General features: G+C 44.4%; 1 protein-coding gene across 1 annotated transcript in view; it reads right to left on the minus strand.

The window, feature by feature from the left end:
• Positions 1–17,131, minus strand: part of LOC147893567 (choline transporter protein 1-like) — a 134,222-nt gene that overhangs the window by 79,858 nt on the left and 37,233 nt on the right. The window contains exons 5-7 of the mRNA XM_087386314.1: positions 7,435–7,487; positions 7,104–7,208; positions 6,898–6,976 (exon numbers count right to left, since the gene is read on the minus strand). Coding sequence (XP_087242440.1) covers positions 6,898–6,976; positions 7,104–7,208; positions 7,435–7,487 — 237 coding nt within the window. The remainder of the gene's footprint in view (positions 1–6,897; positions 6,977–7,103; positions 7,209–7,434; positions 7,488–17,131) is intronic.

A 17,131-nucleotide genomic window follows, 5' to 3' on the forward strand; every position in this document is an offset into this window, starting at 1 on the left:
CAATCCCACAATGCTGAATGGACTGCTCAGTAGAAAGGCAGCAGGGGCAATTAAGGAAAGATGAGGAAGAGAAATCTGGAAGCAAAGTCATGCACAAACAAAAGATCTTCACATATACCTCAGCAATACAAGATGCAGGCTGCATTCTTGTTTCCATTTTCGAACAGAGTATTCATAAGGCCTCTAGATGCAAGATTCTTAGAAATTCAATACTGATTTTCACCTAGCACAAAAGCATAAAATGATGGAATGAAGCATAACAGGATCCAAAATTCCATTCATAAGATATCAGATTAGAAGAGATCCTTGTCCCTAGCCTCTCAATTCTTCATCTGTGTCACACCTGAGCTCTTGCAATGCTGAGCTTCCTGCTTAGTGTCCCCCCCCGGCCCCCCCCAGCTCTCTTCTACATAATGCTACACATCGACCGCGGCCTTTTGTGAAGCGGTCCCTCTCCCTTTCGCCAATTCGCCCTGTAGGCTGTTGACAATGGAGGGCACACTGCCACTCCCATCAACTCATTGGAAGGGGGGGGGTCTTGGAGAGTGTTTCACCCCAAGGGTTTTTGGGAGCCAGTTTTGTGAAGCCAGAGCATGTACCAGCGACAACTTGCTTCATGCCTGTTTATTTGGTAATGCCCCCTTTCAACTACGAATATGTTGGAGATATCATAGTCAAAGAGTGTGTTAGTGTGTAGTACTAGGTGATCTAGTACTAGTTTGTGTGTGTGAGTCTTGTGTGAGTGCCACGTGTCATCATGGGACTTATCCCATATGCACTAGGTGCTAGAGTGTGTGCGAGTAGTCTACATAAAGGCTTGTACTTCACTTGTCATGATACACTTGATGAATGAATGAGAGTCTTTCATTGTGTCTTCATTTGAGCATTATTTCCTCACACCCTAACTCTCTCTCTCCCTTCACCATGTTTCTAACATGCTTACCTGCTGGTCGGCTCATTGCGCCTGCACGTGGAAACCTTTGAGGACTGTTTCAAAGTTCTCCATCACCAAAATCAGGGTTTCTGAGTTACTGCTGCATACGAGACCTTCTCGAAGCAATTCCAGCGATATAGCCGTTACCTGCGAGCAGTTTCAGCCCCTCCAAGTGCTGCGAATTCATCAGCCTCTGCATTTCGGAGGTTTTATTGCTGCTGTGTGCCTTTTGGAGCACCCCAAACCTTTGAATCTCTGCTGCAGCACCTCCAAGTTGTCTTTGCTGAGCCACCTTGCAGATTTTGAGATCATCCTTAGCCGTCTTGCACACGTGAGAGCTCCTACTGCATTTGTGACTCATTTTAGGGTTGCTGCTGCATTTTTGGGACCGATCCTAGCCTCCAGCTCATCTACAACAGTTGGTTTGCATATTGGAGGCCTGGCACTTCATTTTGGCATACTCGAGAGAGCCGCCTGATCAGTTTCGAACCTGCTACAGCATTCAGAGCTGTTTTGGGGAGCCGACTTCCACTTTAAAGATCTACTCTTGTGTTTTGGAGATTGCTGGTTCTTCATCTTAGCTTGCTGCCCGCCTTCAGAAAGTCTTCTTCAATCATGAATTCTTTGTCTTAAAGTTCTATCCTCGTGGAGAAGTTTAAGGGGGAAGGTTTTCCCACATGGCAAAGCAAAATGCCGCTTCTCCTTATGCGTGAAGGAGTTTGGGATGTCATTGAGAATGACCAGGTTGAGTTACTTGATCAACAACACCGAAGCAGCAGAATGCTAAGGCCATTGCCCTCATTGGTCTTTGCTTAGCTGACTCTCTCATCCATCATGTGGATTTCAAGTCAACAGCTAAGCAGATTTGGAGTCGCCTCGAGACCTCCTTTGGTAATAAAATCACCAACTCTAAAGTCTTCTTGAAGCTCAAATTTTATGATCTAAAAATGGAAGAAAGAAAGAAAGAAAGAAAGTCTATTAACGTCCACTGGAGACCAAAAGGTCTATGGGACAGCAAGAAACCCTCTAGTACATCTGCTTTAGGGAGGCCACATGGCAGCTCCCAAGGAGTGCAAAAAGCAACCCCAATTATTTAGAGTACCTACATGATATTCTGGAGAGTAAACAGCCATACATCAGTTTAAGACTGAGAGTCTTTTGGTTTTGATTTAAAATCTCTGATTAATGCTACCCCTTCATGGTAAACTGCCCATTTTCCATCCTTTCTGGCAGCCCTGACTTTAGCTAATTCAGTTGCCTTAATCTTGAGTTGATTTTGTGTAAGCTCCTCTGCTATCCATACTTTGGTGCCCTTCAGCTTGTAAGATTGTCGAAGAAGCTTGATCCGCATATCTTTTGACTTCAGTATAAGGATTGCATGACCTCTATAGTGCAAAATAGAAGCTGGCCTGAAGTCGTCATCATCTTGCTCATCATCATTCACCCATTCGATGTTGGGCAAACTTGATTTGATCTTTGTCAATATTTCACTATATGTATCCTCCTCTTTGTACCAATCTTTTGGGAGCCCCCCTATTCTAATCTTCAGCGCATTATCACATCTAGCTTCGTGTTCTTTAATCTCTGCTTGGATATCAGACTTACTTGCTTTGTTGTCAACTTCCACAAACACTTCCTTCCTAGCAGTTTGTACTTCAGTGTGAACAAGCTCTTTGACTGTAGAGACTAGGGGGGGAATCCTTACAAGATTTTACAGCCTCATCAATTACAGCCTGCTTACCAGGCCCTTCCAAGAAGTGAAGTCGAGCCTTTACTTCTACCAGCTTCAATCGTAGCTCTCTCACTGCCTGCTGCAGATAAAAAATCTGATCCTGTTGCCCGAGGATGGGCCGTTTTGAGCCTTCTTGTTGGTAATTCCGTGCGTATGGAGAGGGTGTCATGGCTGCAACTGTAGAGTACCGAGTCCTGATGGATGTTGAGGGGGTTGAGGGGGACTTGGAGGAGAGGGTAGGCCAATCCATAGTTGGCTGTATGATGAACCCCCCTGGCTTAACCTAATACCGAGGTTGGGTTGGGGGTTTAGCCCAACTCGGGGTTAGAGAGAATGCGAAGAGGAGGAAGGTAGGCTGGACCATGCTTTGCTGGCCATATCTCCTGTTACCCCCTGGCTGAGCTAATCCCCTAATTGGGCTGGAGGTTCAGCCCAGCTAGGAGAGGCTACGGGAGAAGGGAGGGAGAGACTACAGGAGGGGAGGGCGGAGAGGCTACCGGGGGGGGCGGACAGGCTGCGAGAGGGGGGCGGAGAGGCTACCAGGGGGGGCGGACAGGCTGCGGGAGGGAGGCGGAGAGAGAGAGGCTACGAAGGAGGAAGCAGAGAGGCTGCGAGAGGGGGGCGGAGAGGCTCCGGAGGGGGGCGGAGAGGCTAGGGGAGGGGGAGCGGAGAGGCTACGGGAGGGAGAGCGGAGAAAGAGGAGCTACGTGAGAAGGGGCGGAGAGGCTACGGGAGGGGGGGGCGGAGAGGCTACGAGAGGGGGAGCGGGGCGGAGAGGCTACGGGAGGGGGGGAGAGGCTACGGGAGGAGGGGGGGCGCGGAGAGGCTACGGGAGGAGCCAAAGGAGCCCAGCTTTGCTCTTGTCAAAGGAGACCAGGACCTAACTCAGTCCTATGCTTAGATGGCCGTCCTTATGAAGAGTATGCATGGCATTTCTCGCTTTGAGCACACTCTTGAGATCCGTCGTCTTGCCACTACCACGTTTGATGATATGGTGGCCCTCCTCATTGAGAAGGATCGTCGCAATAAGGAAGCCGCTCTTGCCTCTCCTATTGATCATGCATTTGCTTCCACAAGCAAATGGAAGACCAACAAGAACATTATTTGCATGTTTTGCAAAAGGAAGGATGCATTGAAGCCCATTGCTTCAAACAAGAACAAGAGAAGCGTCATGCCAATCTTCTAGCTGAAGACGAAGTCGAACCTGAAGAGCCCCCAGAGAAGATACATACAGCTACAGCAGAGATTCATGGCCTCTCTCTTGATGACGAGGATCCATTTGACCAGGGTTGGACTTTCTAGGCCCCTATGCTATCTGTGTTTGTGTTCAGTCACATAAAGGTTCACAGCCTTGGGTTGTCCCTCTATTTGGAGTCAATAAGAGGTCCTCTGCCCTGGGTTGTCCCCCAAAAATGATTATATTGTGTTTTACTTTGGTTGATGGTATTGACCACCCAGTTCAGAGTAAGGGGGGATGACTAGTAATGGTTTGCCCTTGCCGGTCGCAAGCTGACTGAGAAGTCACTATCACACAGGAGGTGTTGGATAGTTGGACTTGCTCTTTGCAGTATTGCAGTGGAGGGGGGATCGGTCTACTCTTGCGTGTTGGGTCTCACACCTCTTTGCTCTGAAGGGGGGTATTGGAGATATCATAATCAAAGAGTGTGTTAGTGTGTAGTACTAGGTGATCTAGTACTAGTTTATGTGTGTGTGTCTTGTATGAGTGCCACGTGTCATCATGGGACTTATCCCATATGCACTAGGTGCTAGAGTGTGTGTGAGTAGCCTATATAAAGGCTTGTACTTCAATTGTCATGATACACTTGATGAATGAATGAGAGCCTTTCATTATGTCTTCATTTGAGCATTATTTCCTCACACCCTAACTCTCTCTCTCTCTCTCTCTCCCTTCACCATGTTTCTAGCAGAATAGATTCCAGCAATCTTTTCTACCTCCAAATGGTTTGATGGTTTGAAATCCTTAGCTTGCCCCCCTCAGGTTCAATTATGACGCATGTACCTCACGCAGGAGGAAGGCTACTCAAAACTCATCATGCTGGAGGAAAACCAAGTCCCCCTACTTCGCAGGTGTTAAAAGCAATGCTTCACTGCCTTATCTTTTTCTTTCAGGATCAGGTTTTTTGTGTGGGGTTTTTTTATTGAACTGTAGTGAGGATTGGGATTGATCTTCATCTCCCACCTCATGTGCAGGGCCTTGAGAGGTTCTCTATTGTAAAGATCGTACTTTGGTACTGTGTTGTTTTGAAAGGAATATATTATATATTACATTTTCTCTGTTTTTCTTAAATCCATTCATAAAAAAGCAGTTCAATTCTCGGCAGAAGCCCTCAACACAAGGGGAGCTAAGAGACACTTCATATCAATCAAGATTTTTGCCCTTATGAGCTGGCAAGTGATGTAGGACTGGACCAGGCACATGGCAATGTTGCGGACCAAGCATGCGCCAACCACCTACAGTGACAAAAGCTATATTCCTGGTCTATTAGCAACAATCATTAACACAGAGCTATGTCAACAAGAAGTCTCTATAGAGCCTCACCACAGGTAGTAGAAGACTTCGATCTTCTACTATCACGGGTATGGAAACCAAAAGCCCCATCCACTCCCGATGGGATCCAAGGGAAAGATATTAAGCAAGAACAGGTGCAATCCACTACAGGTGACTCATAAGAAAAACAACACGACTTACCACAAGACCCACTACAAAATGAGGTGAAAGAACAAGTGCCAGATGCATCATCAATGCACATGCAGCTAGATATGATAGATACCTACCCAAGCTGTGCAAAAGGACACTGCTATGCAGATGTTAATCCAAGAGCACATCAGCAATAAAGCAACCCTACTAAAAGCATACAACAAGCTGACACACAAACTAAGGGACAGGATCCAACATGGATGCACAGAAACCAACTATATCAACAATATAGAAAAGGTAGCCTTCCATTTCAAATTATATACCAGATGCAATAGATGTTAGAACTATTTGCTAAGCAAAGTGAGATTCTAATTCTTAAAACAAGCACGACAGAGCAAAAACACAAGCTATTCACATGCAGAAGGCAATAACTGAGGCTATGAGAAGTGCAGAACAGGTCACAACAATCCTACGATAAAGTCAATTGAAGCTCTTAGAGGTATTAAATGTACCTCTGTGCACATATGGATGCATCAGAAAAGCCTTCCAAGCAATCAAATCAGCAGCTCTTGAAAATCTGCACCTAGCTGAATCCTGCGGTCAACCTTTGACTTTCTAATGCTTTCACAGGTGGAGAAATGCATGTAAAACCCTGAACAACCACCTATATCACCCAAGGATATGACTGTGCACCCACAAATATTTTCACATGCATTTGAGAACCCCTCTCAGCCAACCAAAATAGCAGTCAAATCTGCTCATAAGCATGGGTCTTGCAGTCAAACCATTTACTTTGTAAAGACTTTTGGACTAAGTAATGCATCACATTGGTGTCTCTTACTTCATCCAACAATGCTCCCATCAAGGAATACGACTGGGCATAAAAGTGCACCGAAATCCATGACAACGCCTTTAGAACTTTGACTCAAAACCACCAGAAGAAGGACCCCCCAAAGAGGGAATTTCGGAATTACCTGCGTATTTCACACAAAGAAATCCACTAAGCTTCCTCAAAAACTCCATAAAGTACCCACGAAGCTCCACATGGAAATTTCCTGTTCATCTCCCATGAATTCCCCATGGGACTTATTTTCCCATGAGTTTCCTACCCTGAGTTATTTATCCTGCAAATTCCACCTCCCATATCGACATGCTCTAGCGTTGTTTTACCCTTGTATTGGCATCCATGATGCACCCAACCTTATCTGTCTAGTTTCAGGGCATCACTTCGGAATTCTTCTCCTTCCTCCGGACTCCATAGCGAAAAATGTTACAACTTCACACATTACTAAGGTACCATGATTCTCCAAGAGCTTAAAGGCTAAATTTTTGCAATAATTTAGACTCACACCTGCATTTATCCAATTTCCCGAGGCCTCAATATGAACAGTCTAAAGCATGAAATTCTGCCCGTGGCATGACATATCCCAACATGGACATATATAGTTGGTATCTGCTACTTGCATAGCTTCGTTTACTTTGTATATAGTCAGTATATGTTATTTACATAGCTTCGTTTACTGTCACAGAGAATATATATACAAATGCACAATGGAAAGGCAAGTTACTTACTTCCTTAGGGCATTTATCGACACACACACTCTTGAACATAGAAATGTCGGCATCCACAATGAAGTCATAAGGATTCAACCTGAAACAATGATACATGTGGCTGAATCAGGATTGACTGCAAAGAATACTACCCAAAAAATCCGATATAAGGCAGTCCAAAATTTGTTCTTGTGATGGCAAAGGTTTCTTCCATCAGAAGATCTTACCAGTATAAAAACTTCTGATGTGTGAAGTCTGGACCAACTGTCCCATTCTTAAACATATTTTTTGAGCCACATAAGTTCCCACTTCTGTCCAGCATGTATTTGATTCTGTAAACCAGGAACAAGCAGCACACTTTAGAATCCGCTAATATAGCCCAGATGTGCTTTCATAATGTCATTGTTAAAAGAAAAGAGATCATTTTCCAAATAAGCTGCTGCTTTCTGGTGCTTCTCATGTCCACAGAAATATGTGCTTTCCAAATTTGTGGCACCAAAAACTTGAAATTAATTTTGGTTGGGATCTTATGGGCTGATTGAAGCTAGGATTTTGGACCTGTTTAGATCGCCATGTCTAAAAGAGATCACACCTACAAAGAGCATTCCTGCCTGGTTCCAATAAAACTTTGAATGGGTTAAGTTATCTCTAGAATTAAATCTGTAAATACAAAAAGTTACTTGAGAATTTGTGGTAACTGTGGTAAACGACATTAGCATCAAGACTTGCATATAAAAGATCCCTATTTGAAATTGGAAGCATTTGTGGTTATCTGAGGGGGGGATGACACTCTTCCAGAAGTATTACCCGCCACCAAAGACCACTGATGCGAGGAGACTTGCATACTACATACCCTTTCCTACTTTGTCACCTGCTGCATGCGTCTATGTTGCAATGGAATGGAAGGTGGTGTGGCACAATTGTACATGAGGCATTATGGTAAAAGTGAATGAAAGGGACTGTGCTGCAAGTGAGTGAAGTGAACAAGAAGTTCTTAACAAGTGCTATAAGTGCTTCGAATTGCTTGGAACACACATGTGATGTGTAAAGTACAACAAACTAATTGAATAACTGAGATAACCCATCAAGAAACAAGGCAAAGACAACATTTACCAAGAACAATGCTACACAAGCGAGCTATTGGCTCTAGCCTCCTCTCTTGTCACACCCTCCCCAACAACAATCTCTTGATACAAGTGAGACGCCTATCAGCTCCCCGCCCCTTGGTGTTCATCCTATCCTAGTCACACTAGTGATCACTAGTGGTTCTCCCATTTGGTGGAATGTATCCTAACCCTCATTGGCCCCTAACTAACCTTGGTTAGAATACGTTGATCTAGCAAAACAAACCAACAGCAATACTCTAAGGGTTAAGATAGCGAGCTCACCTCTCAGCCATAGGTCCAATACCTCAAACACCGCCAAGCATGAGGTCTAGACCACCTTGAGCTACCCAAAGATGACCTCATCAAGCCCAACTATACCCATGGATTGAGCCCTTGGCTTGTATTTATAAGCCTCGCTCCTCTATCTTTAACAACCCACCCCTATTTTGGGTGTGGACTTCATCTCCCAAGACACCCAGGAACTAAGTACCTAGATTGCATTTTTTAGCCTAGCTTCTCTATCTTTAACTTTCCACTCCTATTCTAGGAGTTATGCCTTCAATAGCCTTGCTTCTCCATACCTCCACGCTTTTCTTGGATTAGTCCAACCATACTTTTCATGGATTAGTCCTTTTCCTAGACAACAGGGTCTAAACCTCATCCATGCTAGCTCTAGTCCCAACTTTGATTATTCCTCATCCTAGGTTAGGCCACACTCTAACCCTTGGCCACAACCTATACGGTAGCCTAGTATTAACCCAACCCATGGGTTAGTTAGACTATCCCTAAAACCTAGACCAACCATGGGTTAGACTATCCCTAACCCATGGGTTGGCCTAGTATTAACCCAACCCACGGGTTAGACTATGTCTAAAACCTAGATCTACCACATCCTAGATCAACCCTAGATATTCCAATCATGGTCAAGCTTTGTTCAATCCTACTAGAGATGTAGCATTCTTCCACCCTAAAACTTCTTCTCATAAATTGGATTGCTTAGGTAGTATCCGTATGGTTTATACCATTGTACCTAAGAGTTATAGGTATAATCATGATAAGTACTATCCAATACACGCATAGTACCCTCATGCCACCTAGTGACTCCTACTATGTTACATGTCCAAAATACCTTTTCCTTACATCCTGAGATATGGATTACATCCTGAGATATGGATTCATAAAAAAGAATCTTTTCCCTTGCCTTTTGCTTCTCTTGGAATTGCACTCACCGGCAAGCAGGAAACTTCTCCCCCACAAGAACCTTGGTGCTCACTAACACATTATCATAATATTACTTTATTTAGATTACTCAAGGGCATCTTATGAATTATCTAATATGGAGAGATCTTACCATGCAATAGAGATTAACTATTCACAAGGGGTAGTTCTAGATAGCTCTTTTCTTCCATGAGGAAGACTTCTATTAACTATAAAGAAAGCCCCAAGAGCCAAGTTCTCAACACTGCAAAAGTACATCATGCATGGCATGAGAAAAACCTAAGAGGGTCAAGCCCTACTTAACAAAAAAGCCTGGTAAAGATCCAGGGCTGAGGCTGAAAGTGCCACCTCTAACCTATGGTGACCTCTGAGAAGAAGAGAGCCTCTTCACTCCCTGAGGAAAATAATCCTCTCAAGGAGTGAAGATAGTGCTTCTTCGTTGACTCACCTTCAATTATCGAGATGAGCCAGTGGAGATAGTGCAGTCCTACACATATTTGGGAGCAGTCTTCACAGGATCTCTTTTCACTATGACACATGCAGCCCATGCATGACTCACACGGGGGTGGGGTGCTCTGGCACGATTAGAGAGACAGTGCTTCTAGGAACACTTTCAGGATCCACCGACGAAGTGCTGGCTCTTCAATACGCACCCTTCTAGGGTTGTGATCTACCGATGGCAGAGTGGAGGAGATTTGAGCGGCTACAAGTGACTATTGGATCTAGGATGATTCGAAGCAAGCCCTCAGTCCCTCATGAGATAGTACAGGCAGAGTTTGCCATGACACCACTGCAAATTGATGCCATCTTCCAGACAGTGGCATTCATTAATAGTGTCTGGGACCTACCCCACTGGAGACTTCCAAGGCTAGCCCTAGAGTCATCCAAAAGACTAGCTGAGAGCGGGGCTGACACATGGTATGCATGCATATCCACATGGTTTGCCGAACACAGGATTCAGATTAATAGGATCCATCCCTTTAAGTATAGTATGGATGCACTCCCTGAGTCGATCCCGCGTGATAAGAACAACCGTATCATACAATTACATCTCCTCTAGCTCCACACGTCTCAGACTTGGGGGGGAGATCAAGAGCTTCCCACCAAGACCCAGTTCTACTGCGACCACTTCTTGAGCGTCTCGAAGGAGGGATTCATCATCAGACCTCAGTATCTCAAGGACAGCATTGAGGATCGCTATGGCAGATGCGGGTTTCATCCCATCAACCAAGGATTGAGACAAGGAGACCAGCACGCACACCTAAAGAGCAGCAAATCTGCATGCTATGCACACAAGGAGTGATTGAGACAAAGGAACACTTTCTCTGTGCCTGCCTAGCCTACTACGAGATCCAAGAGCAATACCACTGTCTCTATCAGGATGGGAGTGGCTTCGGCCCACTATCACGATTAATCCACTTCCACATCCAGGTCTGCATTAGGCTCTATCTGCTTGAGATGCAATGACATAGGGAGATCCTACTACAACAAATCAGAGAGAAGTAGGAGGCAATTAGACCACAGGATACAAAGGCCGACCAGACACAGCGGTGAGTCACAGAATTCTATGATTTTGAGTCAGCTCCAGGACACAATGGGGTGGTGGAGGAGGATCTAGCCGATATGCAGGCAATCTGGATTACCAAGAGAGGGCTGCAGAGGCCACCCGCGACACGGAGAATAAGAGATCAAAGAGATCATGTCCCCCTCCGCCACCACAGCCTTTTCTATGGCTGATGGCAAAACTCCAAGGAAGGATGGTCTTCCAGTAGAATTTTACAAGTTTTTCTGAGACACAGTGGGCCCTTCTCTAATGGCAATTTGGAGAGAGAGTGTTGAACAGGACTCTTTACCCAACCACCTAAATGGAGATGTTATAAAATTCATCCCAAAAGATGGAGACATAACAGTTTTAAAGAATTGGAGACCTCTAACCATGCTAAATTGTTCTTTCAAGATTTATACCAAAGCTCTTGCATTGAGATTGAGATGTAAAATGGATAATTGGATTCTGCTGGAACAGAAAGGCTTTATAAAAAATAGGCACCTTTTGGAGGCAATTATCAATCTATGGGAAGGGTGCACACATGCTAAGGAGAGTAAACAAGAGGTTTGTCTAATAAAGACAAAGCCTGTGACAGGCTTAATTGGGATTTTCTTCTGCTATCCCTTAGCAGTTTGGGGCTTGGGACAAAGTTCACCTCCTTTGTTGCCCTACTGCTATCCAATGCATCAACAAAGGTTTGTGTGAATGGAGAAATATCTCAAAGCTTCTTGCTGAAGAGATCAATAAGACAAGGGCACCCTTTGGCCCCTCTATTATTTTGCCATAGCTGCTGATGCTTTGGGATGGCTAATAAAAGACCTAGTGTCAAGTGGTGAAATTAGAGGTATTGAGCTCCCCTCAGGAAAACATTTAGTGAATCAGCCATTTGCTAATGACACTACTCTCACTATCAAAAATACAGATGCAGACATTCAAAGGGCTATGGACTATATGGACATTTTTTGTATGGCATCAGGTTCTAAAATAAACCACACAAAAACAAGCTATGCCCTGCTCACAGGTGGCTCTCAAACACTTCTGAACTAAATGGGATGCAAAAAAATCAAATCTTCAGGCTGTTGGATATTCCTATGGGCTTCAAAGTTAAAATAAAAGACAGATGGGAGTGGTTTCTAGGTAGATTCCAAAAAAAAAAAGACAAACTCAGAGGTCTACAAGCAAATCTAGCACGGAGAAGAGTTGTTCTAAACCATTGCATATACCCAATAGCTATTTTTAATCTCTTGTTGGTGCCCCTCTAAAGCAGGATTAGAAATCCTTCGTGTGGGGGGGGAGTGACACAAGAAGGAGAATATCAAAGGTCAAATGGTCCTTTTGTACAGACCCAGAAAGGAAGGAGGGTTGGGAATAATTAATATCCAGTTGGCAGCCTACAAACTAGCAGCCAGGTGGATAATAAAAGCTATCACCTCTCCAGACAGTGACTGGGCTAAGACCCTACACGACCCCTAGGTAGAAGGACTTTCCTCTCCTCTCTGCTATTGATAATCCAGAGCCTTGTATGACTAAGGGGAGTCAACTATGGAAAACCTTATGGGGGGCCTTTGAACAGATCAAGAGTCACATTGTCCTCTCTCGTAAAAGGAGTTTCATGACTATGGACTCAATCTGGGTGTCTGTTTTCTTTACCAAACAGCAATTAAGTGATGAGGATTTTTTTAAAGCATGGCAACTCTCAAAGAAGGGGCTAGTCAACTGGGGAGATACGTGGGACAAAACCAACCTCAAATGATAGACATGGCTGGAGATGAGAAGGGAATACAGACTTAGTAATGCAAATCAAGAGCTGGTTATGAGCAAATTACAACTACACGAGGGAGACATTACCTGGAAAGGGGGCAGGGTCCTAAACTTCACTAGAGAGTTCAGCTGGGTAGGCAGTTCATCTTTTCTACCCATACCTACTCCTTCTGAGGGCATCGAAGAGGTGATTTCCACCCTCAATACTAGATGGAATCTTGCTGATGCTGAAAGGAAATGGGATATCAGGTTCTCACTTATCTAGGATAGAAGGATTCTACGTAAAGCTGTCATAGGCTTTGTCAACTCTTTTGTGGCTAATTCTACATAAAGCTGTCTGGACTAATTGCAGGAGCTTGAGGATTGGCAAGGGGGATGGAACCTGCAAATCCTACTTAGGACTCAAAGAAGACATATTCCATCTTTTTATCTCATGCCCCACTATTTTTGAATTGGTATGGAAGATATTCTTACTAACTGATTACTACCTTCTGTGGTCCAGGCCAAATTTCTGCTGAATCAAGAATTCCATAACTATAATGAACAGATTTCACAATTCCAGGCTGAACTTGAGGACCACATCAAAGATGCTGGGAGGTGCACAAACTCCTGTGTGGATCTTCAAGCATAGCTCTTACCCTCCCTTTTCCCTGTCAAAGATGAACCCGCAACCTGATTGTACACCCTGTTCTTCTGCCATGGAGCTTTGTGGATGCTGCCAAGTCACTAGGAGCAGTTTTTTTCTCTGCACAGGAACTATCTTGGTTACAACCTGTTTATTCCTCTCTTGAGAGGGGCCTTTTTGTATTTATCTTATGTGTACAAAACTCATGATCATGATATAATCAAACTTTTTTTTTCTGTCCAAAAAAAAGAAGCAGCCCGAGAGACGCAGATCCGAGACATTTTCATTGCTCGTAGACGAGCCACCACAGTGCTGGGTTTCGGATTCTGAGTTCCAGCTCCAGCTCTCAGCCTACTTCAGATAGCACATGATATGTTTTGTACTTGATTTTGCTTGAGCTATTGAGCTTTTTATTTCAGCATAGTACTCAGCAAGGGTCTTAGCGCGCTTTTTGCTTGAGGCCTTTGTGGCTTGTATGAGTTCTTTTCCCTTTTGGTGTACTTTGCACTTTGTCCCATAGGCCCGCGAAGCCTTCCGCGGACGTTAACATATCTTTCTTTCTTTTTTTCTATGAGAAGAAACTTTAGAAGACCCCTACATACTTGACCAAATGACCATCAAAGTGTATACAGAGTCAATCCAAAAATTGGCCATGGTGTGAGATCGGTGAACATGGGAACCATTAAGTGCCTCTGTGCAACTGGATCTCTAGATATGCCAAGATGAAATGCTCGCTACAATCTCCCAACGTGTGTCCGCCGATGCATGTGCAGGTCAATGCATCAAATAAGAAAACATTCCAAGGGTCTTGTCTTGGCATAAGTTCCCTAACCACCAACTTGCAAAGAAAATCCCTGCAATGCTCGCTACGATCTCCCAACGTGTGTCCGCCGATGCATGTGCAAGTCAATGCATCAAATAAGAAAACATTCCAAGGGTCTTGTCTTGGCATAAGTTCCCTAACCACCAACTTGCAAAGAAAATCCCTACAATGCAAATTTGCATCAAAGATGTAAAAGCCCCCTCCCTCCAGTTGGAGAATCAAAGTCTCCCAAGCCACATTGGGTCTGACATCTGCTGAACCATCAAGCCCACTCCATAAGAAAGTCATGATCGGTCTTTTCACTAAGTGATGCAGTCCTTGGAGTGGCACCAACAAGCAAACAAACCAAATTGCGGCCATCAATACTAGTTGACAACTACAACTCTAGAAGCAAGGTTAAGTCTAGCTGAACTCCAAAAGAGGTGGTTCCTCCTAATGTTCTCCAACACAGGAGAGGAGTGATGCAAGATGGAGAGAGACCCACAACAACGTTACAGCCCAACATTCCCAAAATGTAATAAAGACAAAGTGGATCAAACAATCTGGACCTAGATATTTACCTTCGCAAAAAGGGCAGCCTTGAATTCTAGAATGATGAAAAGTGCATCAATTAGAGCCCTAGTGTCCAGATTCACAAACCCTGGAATAAGTTAAAGAGACCCTCTGTGAGTGAATCAGGCATAGCACCAGAGCTCCAATATTGTGCAGTGTTGAGGTGATATGATCACCAAACATTTCCCAAAAAAGTAAGGAAGAAAGAGGGGGTCACCGCATCTGGACTAGGACATTTGCCCTTGTGAAGTCTCGAATTCTGGATTAGTGAAAGGTGCATCAAGTAGAGCCCTTTCTATTTTTTGGCAAGAAAAAGACTAGGACATTTGCCCTTGTGAAGGGCAAAAAGAGCAGTCTTGAATTCTGGATTAGTGAAAGGTGCATCAAGTAGAGCCCTTTCTATTTTTTGGCAAGAAAAAGACTAGGACGTTTGCCCTTGTGAAGGGCAAAAAGAGCAGTCTTGAATTCCGGAGTGGTGAAAGGTGCATCAAGTAGAGACCTCTTTTTTTTGGGCAAGAAAAAGACTTCTATTAAGTAAGAAAAAAACCCGCAAGAGCAAGCTCAAAGCAAAAGTACATGCATGGCATGAATAAAAGACCACCCAAAACGGATCAATAGGAAGCCTCAGTACAAACTGGAAAGAAACCAAAGAAGAGGCTGAAAGTGCCACCTCAGTCCTGCTATAGACTCTGAGAAGAAGTGAGAACCCCTCCATTCCCTAAGTAAAATATCCCTCCTGGCAGAGGCTGCCGAGGAGGAACCTTACATGGTCACCCAATTGGCCATCAAAGTATGTATGGTATCAGTCCAAATACTGACGACGGTTCCCCCCATGAAGGGCTCAGGAGGGCCTTCAGCCTCTACAACTGATCTAAAAATTCCTGGCATTACTTACAGTACAACAAAAGAAGGGGAGACTCTTCTCTTGGTGCCTTGCATCAATCCACTCCCACTCTCAAGAACCCACTGCAAAGCTTAAGAGAGACCCCTTCGTATAGCCAAATCCTCCATAACCCAAGAGAGTAAGTCGTGGGTTGGGATCTAAGTGCCACTATGGATCCTTGCCATGCTCCACATACCCTATACTCCTGACAGGCTGAAAGGAAACACCCAAGAGAATATCATATGAAGATCTAAACAGCCTGCCATCTGACTGACATCAAAGACCAAGGCATCCTCGTGTGAGCTCCTCGAAAGGCTATGACCTGAAGTGGAATGCATGTTCTCATGAAAGCCCCCATCCAAGTAGAACAAACAACAGCCATGTTAATCCTCTAGTAAGGCTGCATCATCTATTGAATCCTCCCTACACTTCCTCTAAGGTGGCTTACCATTTGCAGGTTACGATCCTCTGGAAGCTTTTTGAAAACTTTTCATAATCCTACACAGGAGGTAGGTCCTCTCTTCCCATCTAGACCACTGCACATAATGGGACTTGCCAAGTGGTCTGCCATGCTCATGATCATTCCACGTGACTAGCTGCCTACTAGAGAAGTAGGGGGAACTCTCCGAATAGTCTTTCTGAAGTTGTTCCAAGCTTTCAGAATAGCAGCCATAAGAGGAGAGGAAGGAAATCTGAGATGGGTTGAAGTAGAAATCCGTGTGGTACTGTCTACCCAGTCTCCACCTGAAGAAGGGGTACAAGACTGTAAGCATCGAATAAGGAAGTCCTTTCAAGGGTCTTGCCCAAGCATAAATTCCCTTACCATGAACTTGCAAAGTCTAGGTCTATAATATTGAGCCCCCTTCTTGTGTGGGAAGAATCAAGGTCTCCCAAGCCATCCTAGCTATAGTGTTTGCAGTGCCGTCTAGCCCATTCCACAAAAAGTTCCTTATAGGCCTCTTAAGCTAAGTAATGCAATCCCTAGATCTGTACTAGCAAGAGCAAACAAACCATGTCATGGCCGGTAAAACCTGGTTGACAACCACCACCCTGGAGGCAAGGTCAAGTTTGGCTGAACTCAAAAAAAGGAGTTTCCTCCTGATGCTCTCCAACACTGGAGCAATCTGCTGTGAAGAAGAGATACCCATAGAGACATGGCATCCTAAGTATCTGGTGGTAACACTATCATGACAAGAGAAATCATTAATCCGTGATTAGTAGACATTAAAACATTATTATATATTATACGCCAATGGTATAACATGTATTTGTATTTATGATGGATACCGACCGATTTGCTATGGCGGTGGATCATCTCAGTAGATAGGACTAGTCAAGCTGGAGCCACTGCTTCACACGGCATCGAATTTGGACATGTGACACTTATTATATTAATAAAAATGTGCACACACGTGTCTAGGTCCTAGGGGCAATAGGAAGGGAAGGGAAGGGTGCATTAAGGTGCATTGCATGGTAGATGCATGGGTCATAGGCTAAGGGTAGGTGTAAAGGGGAAGATGGAGCTTGAGTGATCTCAAGGGACAAAGGGTATCATCCTTTCATTGTGAATCTCACGTAGCATTCTTCATTCACCTTGCATTCATCTGCCATCTCACACACACCTTGCATGTAGGTCGAAAATAGAAACAAGTACTCTCACAAGGGCGCCCTTCCCCATGGGAGGGCCCATTGGCATTCAAATTCTGCATGCATTGCACACATTTGCATTCTTGAGAAGGTT

Source organism: Dipteris shenzhenensis, chromosome 15, assembly GCF_047967505.1.
Source record: "Dipteris shenzhenensis isolate YYH24624 ecotype China chromosome 15, Dip_SZ_1.0, whole genome shotgun sequence".
Classification (NCBI taxonomy): Eukaryota; Viridiplantae; Streptophyta; class Polypodiopsida; order Gleicheniales; family Dipteridaceae; genus Dipteris; species Dipteris shenzhenensis.